At 34.6% G+C, this 20350-nt stretch overlaps 1 protein-coding gene and 1 pseudogene across 1 annotated transcript; one reads left to right on the plus strand and one right to left on the minus strand.

Annotated features, from left to right (window-relative positions):
• Positions 1 to 1122: 1122 nt before the first annotated feature.
• On the minus strand, positions 1123 to 2064 carry LOC149246847 (putative UPF0481 protein At3g02645). Its single transcript, XM_089442657.1, has one exon. It carries the CDS (start codon positions 2062 to 2064, stop codon positions 1123 to 1125), a length of 942 nt encoding a protein of 313 aa, XP_089298783.1.
• A 2087-nt stretch (positions 2065 to 4151) lies between these two features.
• Positions 4152 to 5615, plus strand: LOC149246848 (arginine decarboxylase-like; annotated as a pseudogene).
• The last annotated feature ends 14735 nt before the right edge of the window (positions 5616 to 20350 follow it).

Raw genomic sequence — 20350 nt, forward strand, 5'->3', positions numbered from 1 at the left:
ATCTGAAACCAAAATTTTTGCAAGGTTTGGAAATGGTGAAAGTGTCTATCCACTTCTGCTAGAGTGTTGATTAATTAGTGGTATCTAGACATGATCCATGGTCTTGTTGTGATGTAGGGAAGACAATCTTAAGGATTTCAATCCACAGAGGCATATGGTATCTGGAAAAATGTTTTCAATTGGTTACAAATGATACAATAAAGGATTTAGATATCTATGAGGAAAATTATGACAACATGAAAAAATTCAAATGTAAGGATGTTAAACATGTTCGGCGAGGATGAGGGGGGAAACCTCCAGAACACTGGCTAGATCATAGGCCATGATATGGTCTCATGTGGGATAGGAAGTGTGGATAACCCTAGCTGGGACAATATTCTAGATGTACCAAAAGACCAAAGAGCAGGAGAGGGCCAAAAATGAGAAACACCAAGACCTGAAGTGTTCCAATATTCAAAAACCCCGCATTCATGGACAAAAATTATCCATCAACACTAAATTTATCATATAAATAATTGAATATTGCCCCTTACAACGAATATGGAATGCATACAAACCCAGTCCCCTAGTTATAAACAAGGCTACTTGGAATCCTGGAAACCACACACTGCATCGTGTCTTGACCTGCTACTCATTATACTTTCGGAATATTGTTGCAATTTCAGTGTCAACTTCAGGCCTTCCAAAGTTTTTCCCTTCAATACAAGGCTCTCTTTCTCATAGAATCCATAGTCCCTAATAACAACCAGCTTATGAACGATGTGGAAGTACGTTGCTCCATTGGATGTGAAATAACATAGATTAAAGAGTTTGTTAGTTTATATCATTTAATAAAAGATATAATTTAACATATTAAAGAGTTTGTTAATTTATATCATTTCAGATGTCAAGACATTGCAATTGATGTCTCACACTTTGTGAATTCATAGTCTAACAATTAGGATGTAATTTTTGTGATGTGAAATTGCAAGGCAATTTTTATGCCATAAGGTGTTTCTGTCTGAAATGAACTCCCTTATGTTTCATAGTGTACTATCTTGCACTGTTGATTTGATGTTTTAGACAACTAAAAATATTTTCATCATCGGATCATCATAGGCAATTATATTAAGTTTGTTATTGTTACGACTGTCTACAACAACTCAAGGCACCAGGCGCAACAGAAGCTTTGAATGCCACCATATTTCTCAGGATAACCTCTGTGTTACTGTCTAAATTTACTCTGGGGAGGTAAAGTATGGTCGTTTTCTCATCATATTTTATTGTGCTGATATCGCCATCAGTAGGAGAGAATTTCACTCCTACCAAATGTAAATCAGCCATAGAAGGAATATTCAATTCATGTGGAGAGGGTTTTATGATCTTAACAGATGATTCTTCCTTAGTTCCCACTGCATCTTTTTCAAGCCTTTTAAACATACTCAATATAAGAAGAAAGGGAAACTTCATCAAAAATTGCGAAGGCTTCCAGTTCAACGCTCGCTGAAGTAACAACGTGAGAAATTGAGCGAAACCAATGTTCATAGAAGAGAGAGTTTGATAGGGCATACTGAAGGCTTCTTTAATGGTTAAACTATCTGCTAGATCAAGTGAATCATATTTTTCCTCAATTAGAGTTGGAGTAATGGCTGACATGTTCGCTGGAAAAGGAGCATCCTTTCCTTCATCAAATCGAATTGGAACTTTATTGTCAGAACAAGGGACAATACAATAGTACAACACCTCCAACATGTGCCACCTTTCTTTGATACAAATATTTCCGGTCTCTGGAAACTTGAAACTGAAAGGTAATAGTTCTTGAACCATTAGACACAATAGGCTGGAGAGCCTCTCCTTTGCCTTGGCTTCAGAACCCAACTCCAACTCCAAAATTGTTTTCATTAGGAAAAGTGGCATCTGATTTTCGAGCATCATCAAATCTCTGAGAACATAGTTGTAGAAGGAATTGGTGCCAGTCAGATCTAAGACATGTCCTAGCAATTTGACGTCAGAGTAGAAGCTTTGGTCAAAATTTTTGACATAAAACTGCAAACACTCAAGAAGGAAAATGGCATCTGGAGGCATGATCCATGCCAAGGTTTCTTCCTTATATTCGATGAAGTTGTGATAACAACTCCCGACTTCCCAATCATATTCTTTAAATTCCTCCACAGTGACCGACTAAAACTTTGCTAGACCCTTCATTTTTTTCTGAAATCTGTAAGCAAAGTTTCCAACTTGTAGCGGTCCGTATCATGGATCTCAGATCTCCAATAGTGACAAGGGCCAATGCAAACCATTTTAGGAATGTAGGCTTGAGGCTTGTCTCCCAAGAACTCTTTTGGCACATTAAACATCGAGACATAGAACCCTTTCACATTCTCCTCCTCTTCTTGTTGGAGTGTGTCGAGAGATTCGTTAATTTGAATAACCCAACTATCCTCATTGATATACATTTGAGCAACATCAGTGTTGGATTCCATTTTTTTAGGTCGAAGAAAAGGAGCCACAAACAAAATAGTGGAGAAAATTTTGGAAATGCATCGGCTATAATTGAGAGACTTTGCAACCTTATATCGAATTCAATGGGCTGAGGTCATGAGTCCTAAGCCATTTCCTACATTGCAATCCATTGTTTCATTAAAGAAAATAAGCCTGCCCTTCGTTACAAACAATCCCCATCCATATAAGTAAGCTCCAACTCCCTAGAGGAGGTGAATCCCAGAGAAGGGGTAAACGATACATGCGTTAAGCAAGTGAATAGATGCACATAGGAGGAGAGGAGATTTGTTCCTGTAAGGGTGACAGGAGTATTTCTCTCTCGAAAAGGCATTGACGCAATATGGCGTTTTATATTTGTCACTATTCCTTGTTCCATCTTGCATTTTTTATTGGTTATATTGTTTGAATTTTCAATAACTCCATATAACTCAATTTTTTTCATTAATCTTAGTTATAATTTTTGTTAAATTATTTTCATGTTTTTTGTTTTTTAGTTAAGTTTTTATGATTTTTTAATAACAATTAATTTACCTATATAAATTAAATAGTTAGTAAACACTAATAAAATATAAACATAAATTTATGATAAACATAATTTTTTTTATTTATGATAAACATCAAAACACTTATTTATGATACATTTCAAATTATTAAATTACAAAAAATCATAAAAATTAACTAACTTATAAATTATTATTATTTATTATTATTATTGTATAAATTAAATATTTATACATTAAAAAAATCACTTGACAATATTCTTAACCATGGAGATTCACACTCACTTTATAGGCTTTGCTACAATACCATGGATAAATATCACAGATTATCGATATTATATGTCCACTAACCATGAGTCATTTCATATGACACTCGTTCATATGACATTTTTTAATTAATCAGTTTAATTAAAAATGCGAAAAAGGGCATAACTACTTTGGATATAAATCTTAACATTTGATTTTTGTATACAACTAAGAATATTTTAAAATATTTTTTGGAGGTTAAATTCACCTAATAATTATTGATAATTAAATTAAAATTATGGAAGGCCTATTCCAAAATAGACACATGCCTTTGTGTTGTTTTGTATTGATTAACGTCAATGTTAAAAACTAGAAAATACTTCAAACTAATAATTACGTCGTGAGGTGTTTCCCTCGAGAAGAACTCCCCTATATGCTTAGTGTGTTTCCCTTTGAGAAGAACTCACCTATGTGCCATTGTGTACTCTCTTGCGTCATTGATTTGATGTGTTAGATGATTAAAAAAAATTCGTCGTTGTATCATCATAAGCAGTTACATTAAATGCTGCGTTGGAAGTTCATTAGAGTAATGACCCATGTCGCTCTAAATCCAGAGAGAGAGTAAAAATGTTGGAAGGGATGCTTCCCTTGGCTTGCTTAGGTATTGTGGAGTCTCCCCATCATAACCCCCTTCGTATCTATGGCTTGCCAGGGGAGGGATCTCTTCTTGTTCTTTTGGTTTTGATTTTTCCCAACCCCTTGTTTTCTAATGGAAACGATGTAGGCATTGTTGCTACACCCATCTCCTGGTCCATTGCCCATTATTTTGTGTTGTATAGATTCAAGGGGTGTGTAGCTCCATATTTTGTGGTGAATTATAATGGGAACGGGGTTGTTTGACCTCATGGTTATCAGCTCAATGTGATGAACGAGGTTATCGACCTCAATGTGATGAAGATCATCAAGAAGGTGGTTGGTTCCAAATATTTGGGAGGGCTAGGAATGTCAACACTTCTTATTATTAGGTTTCTTGATGTGCTGAAGCATAGGATGGAATCTCTACAATCAACCTTTGATTCTACAATACATATGCAATCAATATGAATATGTTGTGGAGAACATTGTGGAGTTTGGGAAGCCCTATGAATTTGGGCTTGAAGCTAGGTCGAAACTAGAGTTGTTGCTAGCCATGGGTTCCATGTGTAAATCAAGCCCTAAAGATTTGCTTGTCTGTAATGGATACAAATATGAAGAATATATTTCATTGGTGCTTACTACCATACCCTTGAATTTTAATTGCATTATTGTGTTGGAGCAAGAAGAAGAACTGGATTCGGTTCTCAGTGTGAAATGCAAGTTAACCATGAGGGCTGTTATTGGGGTTTGAGCCAACTTAAGGACCAAACAAGGTGGTCATTTCGGCGCCAAATCTAGTGAGAAGGGAAAATTTGGGCTCACGAGTTTGGAGATTGTTGGCATCGTTTGGAAATTACAGAAATTAGGGATGTTGGATTGTCTTGATTTTCTTCCTTTACATAGTATGTCTTAGATCCGATGCATTTATTTCTTAATGATGGTGTGAGCGAAGTGATGTATATATACTGTGATTTTGTTAAGCTGGGCACCAATATGAAGATCAGTGACATTGGAGGAGGGCTTGGTATTGATTATGAAGGTACCAAGTGTTCTTGATCTGATATGTTTTTTGCTTATAGTTTGGAAGCATATGCAGCGACTATGGTCAAGGAAGTTCCTGTGGCCTATAATCGGGAAGGGGTAAACCATCTCATCACATGTAGTGAATGTGGGAGAGCTCTGGTTTCACACCATTTTATTCTAGTGTTTGATGTTGTGTCTGTGCATGAAAAAAGGACTTTGTATCTGCAGTTGTGGCTGGAATAGATCTAAAGCTTTTGGTGGACAATTTTCCTAAGAAATTAATGGGTGATTATAAAAAAATCATGGATAATACTGCCATGGGGAATTTCCACAACAACCAATGTACATAGAGCATATGAAAGCAAGGTTCCTAGATTTGTTCAAAGAAGGGAACTTGAGGCTTGAACCATTAGCCACTGTAGATGAGATGTGGATGTCATATCTTTTCTTGTCGCAGAAGGGCCCGCCATGTGTCACATAAATATGTCAATATTCAAGTTAATTCCTAACTTCTGGGAAATTGGGAAGTTGTTTCCATTGATGCCTATCCATAAGCTCAACGAATGAACTACTCCGTGTGCCATTCTGTCGGACTTCACCTGTGATAGTGATGGCAAGGTGGAAACTTTCCTAATTGATGATGATAGTGGTGGAACCTTAACCAATTTTCTTCATTTGTTGATGCATGAACCCAACATGATGTTCAGTTCTCTCAAGTGTCTCATTTAGGACTCCCTAAACTTGGATGATGACTGTGACTTAGACTCTGTTATCTCTAACCTTAACACCATTCCTTCAACATACAAATATCTACCATACCTCTCCTCCTCATCATCCACCTCTTATGTCTTCAGTAACGACGATGAAGAATCCCATGACCACGACCACGACTGTGACCATGATACCTGGTAAACCTACTCTAGGTCCGTTGATAAAAATAAACCATTCATTTTCCCTGAATTTTCAATTGGATTAGGTATAGTTAGGTATGTCAGTGATTTCTTCATCTATAGAGGGTTTTATAGCAGCAAAAACAACCACCATGTTTTGAACTTGAGATGTAAATTCATTTCTTAGTGTTAATTGTACATGCAATTCTATAGTTTTTGAATGGTGAGTTCCTTTTATTTGGTTGTAACCAAGATTTAGAAAGTCAGTCGACCTGCTCTTGACTATTTTGATAAAAAGGCAATCTTGATTTTAGATCCCTCATTTTCAAATGTGAATTTCTAATTGAAATGGACATTCGATTGGCAAAAAACGAAAAAACAGTAATGGCCCATTGTGGGCAATTTACGTTTTAGGACTAGTCCATGTTTGAAGACATTACATGGTTCATGGGCATTAGTTGGTTCATTAGAGGAGCGAGAGGAAGCTCACCTGTCATCAATGCAACCTGCTAAATATGAGTCATTGTAGCCAGTCAACTCCATATTGAATGTGGTTAAAGTAGAACATCTCCTCATTCTCCCTCTTTCAGTATCGTCATTGGGTTATTCATTGGTATATTTATTTTGATATTGTATCAATTTACAACTTAGATATTTTTTTTCCCTTCTATCTTATTTCTTAAAGAATCAACATGAATTGTCCTATCACCATTTGTGATGAATTTTCTATTTTCTTTTGCGTCTATGCTTGTTAATCCACACCAATAGAATTGTGGACCAACTCCAGACAAGTAAATCCTCTTTGGATGTATCTCTTTTTTGACTAGTGCTTTTCTAGTCTCAAGGGGATGTCCCTAGCATTGTATGATGTTCTTTTCCATTAATATTGTATGAGGGGAGAGGTTTAAGTAGAGAAACATATATGTTGAAGTTTTCCCATCACCACGAAGATCACGTATTTGATGTTTGAAGGAGAGAGGATTCAAACAGTCTCGGGCATGTTAGAGGTAAAAGAATAAGTTCCATTATGACCCATGATCAAAGGGGAAAAGGTCATGAACTGATTGATTAAAGTACTTAAATACTAGTTAGAAAATTGAGAATGATGATTTCCCTATCTACAAGTTAGAAAACATGTTACTGTACTAATCAAATGTCATTATTGTTTTATGATAAATAAACCCAAATAAGGTCCTTCCTTAATTCAACCAGAGATGCAAAATTCAATAATATTAACACCAAGGAAAGAATGGGAAGTGTTCTCTAACCACATCAAAAAAATACTTTGTTTACACTGCACATCATCCCCATTCAACCAATATCCTTATCCACAAAAAATGCTTTATGTACAACACATCTCCACAAATGCTACAAAAACTATTGCATATCCATAGTTTCAAAATTCCTCCCCTAACTGCATTCCCTAGCATAACTCCCATTCATGAAATAAAACATAGCCAAACCCAATATTGTGGATATGAACATTCTACAACAATGAGGTGCATACAAAAATCCATGAACCCAAGACTAATACATGACTAATAAGAATTAGATTATATAAGTTTGATGACAAAAGTTGTGGCTTGAGTTTCAATAAGCGTAACATTTTGGAGAACTATATGACAACATAGAAAATTATGGTTGAATACCTACATACAATGTTTGTGGGACACATTAAAGGTAAAAGAACAAGTTCCATTGTGGCTCATGATCAAAAGGGAAAATATCGTGAACTCATTGCTTAAAGTACTTAAATACTTGTGAGAAACTTGAGAATTACTATTTACCTATCTACAAATTAGAAAAATTGTTACTATACTAATCAAATGTTATTATTCTTTGATTAGAAATCAACCCAAATAAGGTTATTCCTTGATTCCACCAAAGATGGAATATTCACTAAGATTAACACCAAGGAAACAATGGGAAGTGTTGTCCAACCACATCAAGAAAACACTTGGTTTACACTGCACATCATTCCCCTTCATTGAATACCCATATGCATAAAAAATGCTTTATGTACAACACATATTTAGGAACCATAATTTTTTAGAATATATTTTTCCCATTTGCGTACTAAATTCTGATACTTGGGTATTGTTAGGGACTCTAAAGACTTACTTGCTTCTACATGGAATGGGATCTCTTTTCACGAGATTTCATATATACATTCTATGGCATCTTATGAGTCTGATAGAATGGCCCCTTACAGTGGTTTAACTACTGGGTTTGTAGGGGATTGCATAACTCCCAGTTAAGCAATGCCTTCAAAGATTGAATCCTTTCTGCAGCCTATCGAGAAGATTGGTATGGATATGTTTCACTGGCCTAGGATATTTATCTCATTGTGTACTTTGGTGTAGACACTAAGAATTTTGAAGGCCATGGAGAGCCAAGATATTGATTGAGATTGATTTATTTTCCAACAAAAATGTAATATTTGATTTGTGTTAGAGGGTAATCTAATGGATTTTGGGCGTCATGGACAAAGCTATATGTAAAATAATGCCAGATGAAATTCTTCTTGCTGGTTTATAACCTTGTTGCAAGAACTTAGGTCATAATTAGCTTAGATCAATAAGAACTATGAAATATTTGTACTCTTATAGACCTCATAATTCAACCTCTAGGAAATTACTTTATTGTGTTCTTTGATGCAGAAGCTAAGAGGTTTGAAGGCCATGCAAAGCCAAGAGAGTGATTTGGATTGATTTGTTGTCATAATAATTGTACCAATCTACAACCAGCTATTGATTGAAACAAGACCATTTTAATACAGAAGATGTGGAGCTTGACTTGTCTTTGACATTGGAAATTTTATATTCTGTGACATCTGAAATCTGAAACTTAGTTTTCCAAGGGAAATGTATTTTAGGGGTAGTGTTTGTATACTAACTTACATTTACCTTAGCTATTGTCCTTCACTTTTTAAGTGTTGATTTGTTAATAAAAAATTTTGAGGATGCTCCTTTTTGTGTAATTTGTTGGATAAATTCAACAGAAATATAGGTGTGGAGCATGTTCTTCAAGACATAACTACAAAGGTATTGATTATGTGGCACTTCACAAATTGATAATGAAGAGACAACCCATATTATTTGTTTCTTTATATGTTGCATTGATTTAATATTGGAGATGTTAAGGAGGAAATGAGGAGAATATGAGCATCACCAAACCATTTATGATCATTCCCTCATGATGACATCACAAATAATAGAAATTTTTTGTGTTGTACCGTCACCCTATCAATGTCAATCCATTCTCAATTGTTAATTAGAGTGGAGGAAAACGTTGTTTTTATAGAATGGTATGCTAATTCCATTAAGTAGTATTTTTTATGTTTCCAACTTATTTGGATATGAGGTTCCCTCAACCATCAAGCAATGGAACCTTCCATTAGTCCCATCATTTTTTTCACTTGATCTTTTTCCCTCATAACAGGACCAGTGCCAAAGGTGGGATATGTGCAACCATTGGGATTTTGCCTAGGAGAGTATTAGTGAGGTAATTTTGTAATCTCTTTAGCTCTTCGGAAAGTTAATTTCAATATTGTAGTTATTATGGAGCTATTTGGAATGTTTAGTTGGTATAGAGATGGAAGAGGATAGCTTGTTAGTTCATATTATTCAATCACCTCCTCCATTTTCAAACTAGTGATACGGGTTGCTGGTATAGTTGTGTGATGTTAGATTTTGTAGCATAGAACAAGTGTTCTAGTCTTAATTTGTTTCAAAGAGGCTAAGGAACTTGAGATCTCCAAAATACATAAAAGGTTTCGTGAGACATGTGAAATGCCTTAATTAAATTAACTAGCCATCATTTAATTTCTACACCATAATTTCTACACTACGAGGGCAAGTAGTGTGAGTTCTAATCATGTTGAGTTGTCAGGAAGAGAGAATGAGTAGGGAAGAGGGAGGTCGAGTTTGTCTATGTAGGGAGAAAGGAGGTTGAGTCAAATATGTCACATATGATATCAAAGAAGGACATAAAATAAAATGACATTGATGGTAATTTTCCATATTAGTAATAAGTAGTTAAATGATTTCATTCCTTTTTAGATATTGGAATGGTATCATTAATTTAAGATATTTCACTTTCAAATATGATGATATGAATAATTTTAACAATGAACTTATATAGGTTTTTATTATTTTTCCACCAGGTAATATGAATTTGTGACTTCAGTAAGGATTTCTTTGAAAAGACTCAACAATATGTTAAGCATGTCCATTTGGCTTGATAATAAGTTCAGCAATTTAAAATATGAAAAGTTACATTTCCCATTAGTATGACCTTATCATATGTTGATTTAGTTGAGAGTTACATCCTTCAACCATAAAATGGGATTCAAATCCACTATCATCTTTGGATGGAGGTTAGCATAATGGTTGATATCACATACAAACATGGGTCATATAGTAAGATAGACAATAAAATTATGTTGAAGGAATATCACTTCTATATAAGTGATGATAGGGGCCATGAATTAGATTATGAAAATTCTAGGCCACTTCGAAAATTCTTGACAGTATTTCAACGGTTGTGTAAGTTTCATAAGAAATGCAAGGTGTGACATATTTAGAACTATTTCAAGTCTATTCAAGGTAAATGTGAGTATGACATATAGGTACATGAATCAAAACTACGTTATGCACACAAGAAATGAATTTCAAAGCTAATTTCTTCATTCAAGATGCAAAATATATTATTGGATGATGTTGTTTAGTAATGGAAAAAGGAACATGAAGGTGAGAAGACCAATCAACAAGGAATCGACATTCATAGAGATATTTTTTAGATGTGGTCAATGTAGATTAATCACATACATATGAATGAAAAATAATTCAGGATACTCATTAATTTAGTATCAACATCAAAGAATTCTATAGTTAAAATATGGATTCATTTTTGCTTATTTTTACTTAGTTGGCTCATATAGTATTAGATAATGGATTGATTATGAATCTACATATTGGGTTGATAGAAGGGATTGTATATATTTCCCAAATGGGAAACATATAACTAGTGAATTAGCCTAGTTTGAAGAGGAACAATTAATTATTTCACAAGATTATGATCATGTCTCAAATCTCATACAACTAGGTTCGATCAATATTCTATTAACTTTCATTTACCTAGAATGAATATATCATGACTTGTTGATCAAGTAGACTTATCTGTTGGCTCTCCATTTTTTGAGTGGAATATAAGCACAATGGTTTCCCCATAAGGTAATGAATTGGGCATTGACTATTGGTTAGCACATTGATTAGAGGGAAAGCATACCCTCAATGTATTAGTAATGGAATCCAAAAGATTTATGTTTATGATAGGGTTGATAGTTATTAAAGGAGAATATTTAACAGAAAATGAAAGAATATGGAAGAAAGGTGTTTACGTATATCAAGATTATAGACCAATTGATATTGAATGCCACTATACAAACCTATTTATTTTGAAAAACATCATTCTACAAATAATTTCAAGGGAGAACTAACGAAACATACAATATTTCCTCAGTGAATGCATGAAGATGGGTTACACTTTTGGGCCAAATGTGGCAATGAAATTTCAATTTTTTCCTCTTTTATCAAATTGAAGCACTCAAAATTCATATAACCACTATGAATTTTGATTTGGAGTAAAGGGAAAAATTGTGGAGAATTATGTTGTTGTCCTAATGATATTTTTTGCAAAAAAATTTAGTATCATATAATATGTGGATTTTCTATTAAATGAAATGCTTATCCTTGCAATTTTTCACACATATTAAGGGGTATGTGTGTCTTCATGTAGCATAACTTAGTCTAAAATGTGTAATCTCTCTCTCTCTCTCTCTCTCTCTCTCTCTCTCTCTCTCTCTCTCTCTCTATATATATATATATATATATATATATATATATATATATATATATATATATAAGATGATCTACCTGGAGAGAGCTAAGTTTTTCATATTAAAAAATTATTTTTTTATGCAAAATTATATTTTTCTATTTTTTCTCCAAGGAAAAAATAGAACTTTCTATTAACACAATAAAAAGTTACATTTGTAGATGCATTTAAGCATTCAAAATATTTTATGTCCAAAAAACATATAGTAAACCATCTTTGGGTTGATCGTAGAATTTTTGAAACTACTCAAACCCAAAATATCAAAAAGAGTCAGTACTAGATATTGGGACTCACCATTAGTGAGGAAAACGACCCTTTGCTAAAACATGCATTGTTCAAAATTATAAAAAGGTACATCATGTGACCATCATCAAATGTTTGTGGCATCTATAAACCAGTAGTATCAAAACAATACTTTGACATAACATAAAAGAAACAAAAAATTCTTTGATGAGAAACCCGATCCATCAAGAGATAAAAGGCTATTGATTCGACACATGGATCCTATCTCCATCAACTTCTGTTATGTGCCAGGAGCCCATATACTGTTGCAGAACCTCCCTAGAAAGGAATTTTGTCTGAGTGTTCCATTCCCTGTAAATATAACAGACAATTATGTAGTCAGAGTGTTGTTTCAAATGTAAAATTCCTTCAAGTTATGGAATCAAAATATAATTTTGACATCTTTGTTCTCCATTAAACCATTTTATAACACTATATGAATCTCCAAAAATTTGTATCGATCCCATCCTCATGTGTATAAGCCAAAAAAGTAAGAGTTTCAGATATTGTAGTTCCAAAAAATTATTTGATCCTGAGCCAAGTACCACCGAATATTTTTGAAATTTTTGGTTGTTTTTATAAATGAAAAGTCCCGAGCCACATTTTTCCTATGGATCGGATGCACCATCAAAATAAGCCCATGTAATATCTCCTCTAATATGTTCTTATCTTAACATTCCAGGCATCTTAACAAGGTTTGGTGGAGGCAAAAAAGCATAGATCAAGGCACTTTATACAACAATAGGAGCATGAGAAGGGACCATATCCTAAAAAATGCTTCTATTTCTGGCAAACCAGATGCCCCACGAGATTATCAGAGGTATATTTTTCATATTTTCCTCTGGGACGTCCTTCCACCATCTATGTGACGCATCACTTATATTTTCCCCATTCCAAATTTGGGGTTTTCCCAAAAATCTCACTGTTTCTTCCGATATCTTAATACTGAAATGACACTTTCGAAAAAGGTGTTTGACTGATGCTTCATCGCTTTTTCAGAGAGTGCACCATCTTGGACCAATTCTGTTCCTCTTCTAAAGATTGTCCCATGTAGGGATTTTTTTTAGGATGCACCAAAAAAGAGTCTTGATTTTGCAGGACATTTTAGTTTCCATAATGGTTTCCAGCACCATTGTTGTGCTCCCCATGCCCTTTTAACCATTAGCTAGTTGTAGCCAAAATTTGGATAGTATTTTCCTGTAGGAGCATGTACCCATACAATCACGTCCGATTTATACCTTAATCTTACGTTTGTTTTCTAGATTTCTCTTATATAATTCTTCCATTCCTCTTCCCATTTGGGTTCCATTTGCATATCCTCCACTAATTTCCATCCCTGATGCCAAGTTGTTGATAGATATCCTCTTACGATTTGATGTAGAAAATATATACCTTGGGCATGTAATCAGTTTATAACCTCCCTTGAGATGGCATAACCCTCATTTCATCCCACCCACGGGTCTATTCCGATTTTGAGCTTCTCCCCATTCCCAACGTGCTAGGCCAATCCATCTTCAATGATACTGAAGGAGTCCAATGTTTCCTTCCATACCACTAAAGCATGGGAAGTCTATTGTCTGAACTTCGTAGCCACTCATCCATGGGGATTGGGTATTTCCTTTTGATAACTGTTGTCCACATATTCTCCATTTTTGTTAGTCTCCACCCCTATTTTGTTGCTATTGAGGACGTGAAAGTTCATAAGTCTTTTATGCCCAACCCACCCCAATCCTTTGATCTAGGAAATTTGTCCTAGGCTACCCATGGCAACATGGAATCCTCCTTTGTTCCAACCCACAAAAATCAGCTGCACACTTTCCTAATTCATGAGAGTATACCTTTTTGAATCTAAGTTAGTGCAATCTAGTATACATGAATTGCAATAAGGACCGATTTTTTCAAAACCAATATTCCCTCTCTCGACAACCATTTATAGCTCTATTGTTTTATACTCCTTTCGATCTTTGTCGAGAGCCACTACTAGTCTTGTTTCCTATAAGAGTTTGGTTTTAAATGGAAACCCAGGCACTTAAAGCTATCCTTCATTGGATTAGCTTCAAATGGGAGGGCCGAGGTGACCCTGGTAATTTCAGTCCCGGGGAGACCTTCAAAACTTAGGGATGATTTTTGAGGATTTATAGACATTCTTGTTACTACTAAGAACATATCGAGGGCTTCTGTTATATGTTGAATATCACTTATGTTTCCATCACTGAATCTCAATATATCATAAAAAACAATATATGAGTGAAATACAAATTTATAGAAACTTCAATACCTTTTAGGTCTCCTCTTCTCTTCCCAGCCAATATCGGCAGACTGAGACCTTCTTTCGTAAGTAAGAGAAGGAGTGGAGATAGTGGACACCCCTGTCTCAATTCTCTTTGGCTATGAAAGAAATGGGAGGCTACCCATTGATCAGGATAACAAAGTTGACATTTGAAATGCATCCCATCACCCAGTTAATCAAATGGATACTGAATCTCAGGTGGGTCATTAACATACGAATATAGAGCCAACTGATGCTGTCATATGCTTTAGATAGGTCATTTTTATAATCACTTATTTTTTCCTACTCCTCTTGATACAATGTAGTGTCTCCTGAGCCACCCTAATTGCTTCATGAATCTGCCTTCCATCTAGGAACCCAACTTGTTCCTTAGATCTATTTCTTGGTAGGATAGGTTTCATACATACTACAATAATTTTGGCTATAATTTGATAGATTAAGTTGCACAAAGATATAGGCCTAAATTCCTCAAAAGATGAGGGGTCCTCGATTTTAGGAATAAATTTCAGAAAAGTAGAGTTGAAAGGTTCATAAACCGCATGATTTACCCAAGATTCCTCTACCACCCTTATAAGTTCATGCCCTAACAGGTTAAAGAAGTGCTAGAAAAATTCCATTGTCCACCCATCTGGGCCTGGGCTCTTGTTTCTATGCATACTTTAAAAAACCCCTTCCACCTCCCCTTCTGACAGAGGTTTCGTAAGCAAATCGTTTTCCTCCTCCTCCACATATCGAGGAAAACGTTGGGCAAGCCAGATCACCTCTGCAATCGAGACCACATTAGGAGATTTGAATAAATTTTTAAAGTGGTTCCTTCTCAGTGAGGCTAGGTCATAAAAAGTGTTTTCTATTCCCCCTTTGGGCGTTTTCAACCCCAGAATTATGTTTGTGCTTTTCCTTCCTTTAGCATAATTTTGAAAAAAAAATTGATTTTTAATCCCCTGTTGCTAACCAAATAGCTCTACTTTTTAGTCTCCATTGTTCTTCTATATCACTTAGGATTTTTCTTCTTTCAATATCCAATTGTTTAATCTTCTCCCTCTTTTCTTTTGTCTCATATCCATCCACTTCTGGGCTTTCTAAGAGGTCTAGTTCCTCCCCTATCCTGCTTAAATAAGATTCCTCCCTATTCTTTTTCTCTTTTTCCCATTCTATCATTTTCTTCTCCATTCTCTTTAAATTTTCCATAAAAGAATGGGCTAGCGAATACCCATGTTCATTGGCTAATGGTCTCTAAGTAGCTTTAACTAGATTGTTGTATGAGGTATCTTTGAGCCAAGCTGAGTTGAATTTGAAGGGAGACCCCAACTTTTGATTAGGTCCTTTCATTTCCAGTAGGATAGGTAGGTGATCTGAATCCACTCCTACACCCACCCAATGTCTAATGTAAGGAATCCTAGAAGACATTTCTTGATTTAGTAGAAAGCGGTCTAGTATCTTAGCTATATTGGCCTCCTCCACTCTTTTATTCCTCCAAGTAGGTCTAGATTTTAGCATGTTTATATCAATGAGTTTTCCAAATATGATCTTATTAAAAAAGTAGTCATCCAAGGGGTCTTCTTGGGATGTAGGACCCAATATCTTTGACAACGCCAATGAAAAGTTTAGATCCCCTCCCACTACTAGGTTCGGGTTATTGTAAATAATTTGGAGAATAGGTTATTCCAGAATAAAACCCTATCTTGGAATGGCCCATATATATTTAAAAGTAATAGGTAAGAGCATAGCTCCTATGATAAGACCTTAACCCCCACCACCAAGTTCGACCCCTAAGATTTTAGTAGCTTCACACTGCTATCTTTTACTCCCAAAGCCAAACCCCCAAATCTTCCTTTGGCATCCACAGTCAGAAAAGTCCATCTCGGTAACATTTTATTAAGGGCTACTTTCACTTCTTCTCCAGCTCTCAATGTTTCTTGGAGCATAATTACATCAGCACGATAATTAAGGAACATAATTTTTAGTTCAAGTTTTTTAGAGGTACTAGAAAACCCTCCGTAATTGAAAGACATCACAATCATTTGATCACTTTTGTTGGGGTCTACGCTGCTCTTAGCGCCCCATGAAAGGATAATTGTTTCTCATGTGTTATGTCAATTATTCCTCCTTGTTGAGCCTTAGAAAGGTTTGATTTCCTTCCTCGGGATTATCTTTCTTGTCTCGAGAGCGAAGGTAATAGTTGGATTTATTCACTGGTTTCCCAAAAGAGTACAAGGTACTTAGGTCAACCGATAGATTTTGATTCAATTGAATTACTGGGATTGATGTAATGATACTATCTTGGGCTTTAGACACATAATCAACAGGAATATTTTCAATTGAAATAGGCCTGGAAGGACTAGGCCTCGAGAGCAACTTGAGCAAAGATTGAAAGGATTCATGAACAGAAGGAAGGGGAGAAGAGACAATACCCACAATCTGTAGCTCAGGGATGGTATCACCCCTCGCCTCTAAATCTTCACACATTATCTCATGAGGCTCACCCTGCTCCTACAAAATATCATTCTCCATCTGCATATCCTAGACTTCTTGAGATTCTATCAACACTTATTCACCCTTTTGCTAAGTCCCCAAATCCCCAGCTTGAACCAGTTCCTCTTCTACAGTCTGAGTATGATTAAGATTTCCGACATCCCCTCTGTATCTTCTTCACCTCTTATTCCTAGGGGATAGTCCCCAGCTAAATGGCCATGTTTATGGTATCTGTGATAGCGAAAGGGAAGTTGTTCATAATCAATGATCTGTGTGAAAATATGATCTTGGTATTGAAGATAAATTTCCTCATGCAGTCCCTCCTGTGGATAAAATATTACCAGGATTCGAGCAAGACTCTTGTCCCTTATTTCCCTAAAGGCCGTGTCTGCTTCAAGTAAAGGACCCTACTACATGAAAATAACTATGGTTTTTTGAGCTTACCTGATTTTCCATCGTCACATTTGTTGCACCTCCCACTGAAAATGTCATTGTATCTTGACTCTCATGGGATTCCTTGTCAGGACCCTTCGCCCCCTCCTTTCAATCATAGTGCATGCCATCTTCCAACAACCAAAACCCGCCATCCTGGCACCAATCAACCACCAAGCCTCTCGACTTCCTTGTGGCAGTCTACCTGGAGAAATAGCTTTTTCCAAATTATGTTGTGAAAGGTACAACCCTGAAACCGACAGGATATCCTCTGGTTCAGGCTTCAAATACACACAATCCTGTTGGTTGATCATTGCTCCCATCCTTGAATGTAGGATAAAACCTCCACCATAAAAATTATTGTTTAACTATTTCGATGGGCTCGTGCAGCTGAGGAAGGATCACGAGAGTGACTGTGAACAGAAAAGTGTAAACCCTCTCTTTATACAACCCTAACATATATCCCTGATACCCATCCTCATCATTCCCTAGGCCACCTCCAACGTTGACAGGTGTGACCCATGCACTAGACGGGTACTTTTGCCTATCGTCAAGCGTACAACAATCCCTGTAGCACGTCAACCTTCCCACTGACACCCTCCTGGTCTAGGGTTCCACCATCGCCACATTTGGTAGATGGTCCATGACCTCTTGAGGTATGGGAGCTATCGTGTCATTCTCTCGAATTATGGTCAAATTATATTTTTTAATTACTTTTCGTGTAGGTGAAGTAATCATTCAATTGCATTTTTCAAACACATGAAGAGGACTCGAAAACAAAGATAGCGGTATTTTTTGAAACTTTTTCATTGTGTATATTTTTAGATATTGATTTTTTATTCAACCTCTCTAAAATTGTTCAAAAAAATTAAAGCGTTATATTTAAAAGAAACTAGATAAAAATATCATATGAGTTCAAAATTGTCATACTCATATGGCATTGGATAAAGGGTTCCTTCCCGAATTCAACATGATCAACTCTGCCACTTAAAGACATTATGCTTGGAGTCTCCTAGGGTAGAAGATGGTGTTGCAGAGAAAATTTGCAAAAGAGGAGCTAAAACTCTATGTTTTAGGACCTTAACAACTCGATCCAATGCCTAAAATGCCTGTTCGGGTGTTTGAAATTCAAATTTTAAATAGATCGATTGATTGAGCCCTTAACGTGGTTAAACAAGGCTTGATCGAGCTATAGGCTCGATCGAGCTATCATAATTATCGTAAAAAAAGAAAAAAAAATGTAGCCTCTCAATACTTGTCTATAAGCTAATTACAAAATTTATTTATTGCAAAAATAGTTTTATAAATATTCAAATATATTCCAAACTCTAATTTTCCTTAATTATAAATCCATATTTTATTTTATTTTACCATGAAAATAATTATAATAATATATAGATAACTTTCTGTAAAAGATTTTAACTTTGCTTTTTCAATTTTGAAATTCTTGAGAATGATAATTTGTTTATTGTTTTTTGTTTCAAATACAACATATTTATATATTTAATAATTTTAATTAGAAATTTTAAATAAAAATAAATCAAATTATATTAAATAAATAAATACAACAACAAACTAATCTAAGATAAAGTTTATAATATTATTATCTTAAAAATAATTTCCTACGCACTTTTAAATCTAGATTACTCAAATTCAAATTAGTCAATTAATGGTTTAAAATTTATGAATTCCTTGTGTTTTTATTATTTAAAAATATATATATTGCAAACCTAAGTTAGAATTAAAAATTTCTATATATACTTCGCACTTCTGCAAAGTGAGGACATAATTGAGTGCAATCACATCTTATAGTTTGAGAGAGATTTATAACCACACATATCATTGCATCCATTACAACTATATTAATTATAGCTTTGAACTATTACAACTACGTTAATTATTACTACACTTATTTATTTTCCTAAACACAAGTGGATATTACTTCAGTGTATGAGGGAATCATGTTTGTTAACTCTTCAATGAATTTTATAAAATATACATTTCCAGCAATGTCAAATTCACATTTTTGAGTTACACTTATTCATATAAAAAAATCATAATATTTATTAAATCAAATTGATAAATTTTCTTATTTTTAATAAATTTATTATTTAAATTATAACATTGAAAAAATAAATCATATTAAAAACTAATTTTTAAGTTACCAAATTATAAATATAAGAATATTACAATTACAATTGCAAGTGGGATAGAATCCTTTTTCAAATTTATACTCCAAAATGCTAGAAATGCAATGAGAAATTAATCTACACCATTGTTAATTACCTATTCAAATGTAAATAGTAATTGATTATGTTTTTTTTTTTTAACTATCTGTTGTGACCACAACCACCACCCTATTAAAATTTTCCTTGATAAGCAATTTTGAATGGGTCCCCTAGAAGTTGATCTTGCACCCCTCCGAATGATCTGTTTTATCCCAGGGATTTAAACTCTTGGCCAAGTCAAATCTTCAATTTTTAAATGGTTAAGGCCCCCTTTATAAATACCTGCCGCATGATCCATCTATAATCCTTTCCTAGCCCTTCATTCATATCCTCATTGGGACTTTTCCAACCCCTCAAAACCTCTCATCGCATCTTTATTCCCGTTATAACTCGTTATAATGAAAATACCTCGAGACGATGCCCAATTTCCCCTTTTCACTTATTGCATGCAAATTAAACACATAATGCTTACCATAATACACCAGACCCGACGGCTTTATTGACCGGAATACATATATTTTCGGGTCCGGAGCATTTCGCATATCGTAATCGGCGGGGTCCCAAGGCTTGAACATAAAGTGCACGACGATATGGCGGACCCTCCGATCCCATTAAACACAACACATTCATTTCGGGTCCGAAGCCCCATCACATATCGCATATCAGCGGAGCTCAGGATCATTTATAAAATGCAATGCGATATGGCGGACCCGCCACGTTATTAAATACAACATATATATATATATATATATATATATATATATATATATATATATATATATATATATATATATATATATATATATATATATATATATATATATATATATATATATATATATATATATATATATATGTATGTATATATATATATATATATATATATATATATATATATATATATATATATATATATATATATATATATATATATATATATATATATATATATATATATATATATATACATAC

The sequence above is a fragment of the Pinus tabuliformis genome, chromosome 7, assembly GCF_031772625.1.
Source record: "Pinus tabuliformis cultivar Carrire ecotype Pingquan chromosome 7, CPIR1, whole genome shotgun sequence".
NCBI lineage: Eukaryota > Viridiplantae > Streptophyta > Pinopsida > Pinales > Pinaceae > Pinus > Pinus tabuliformis.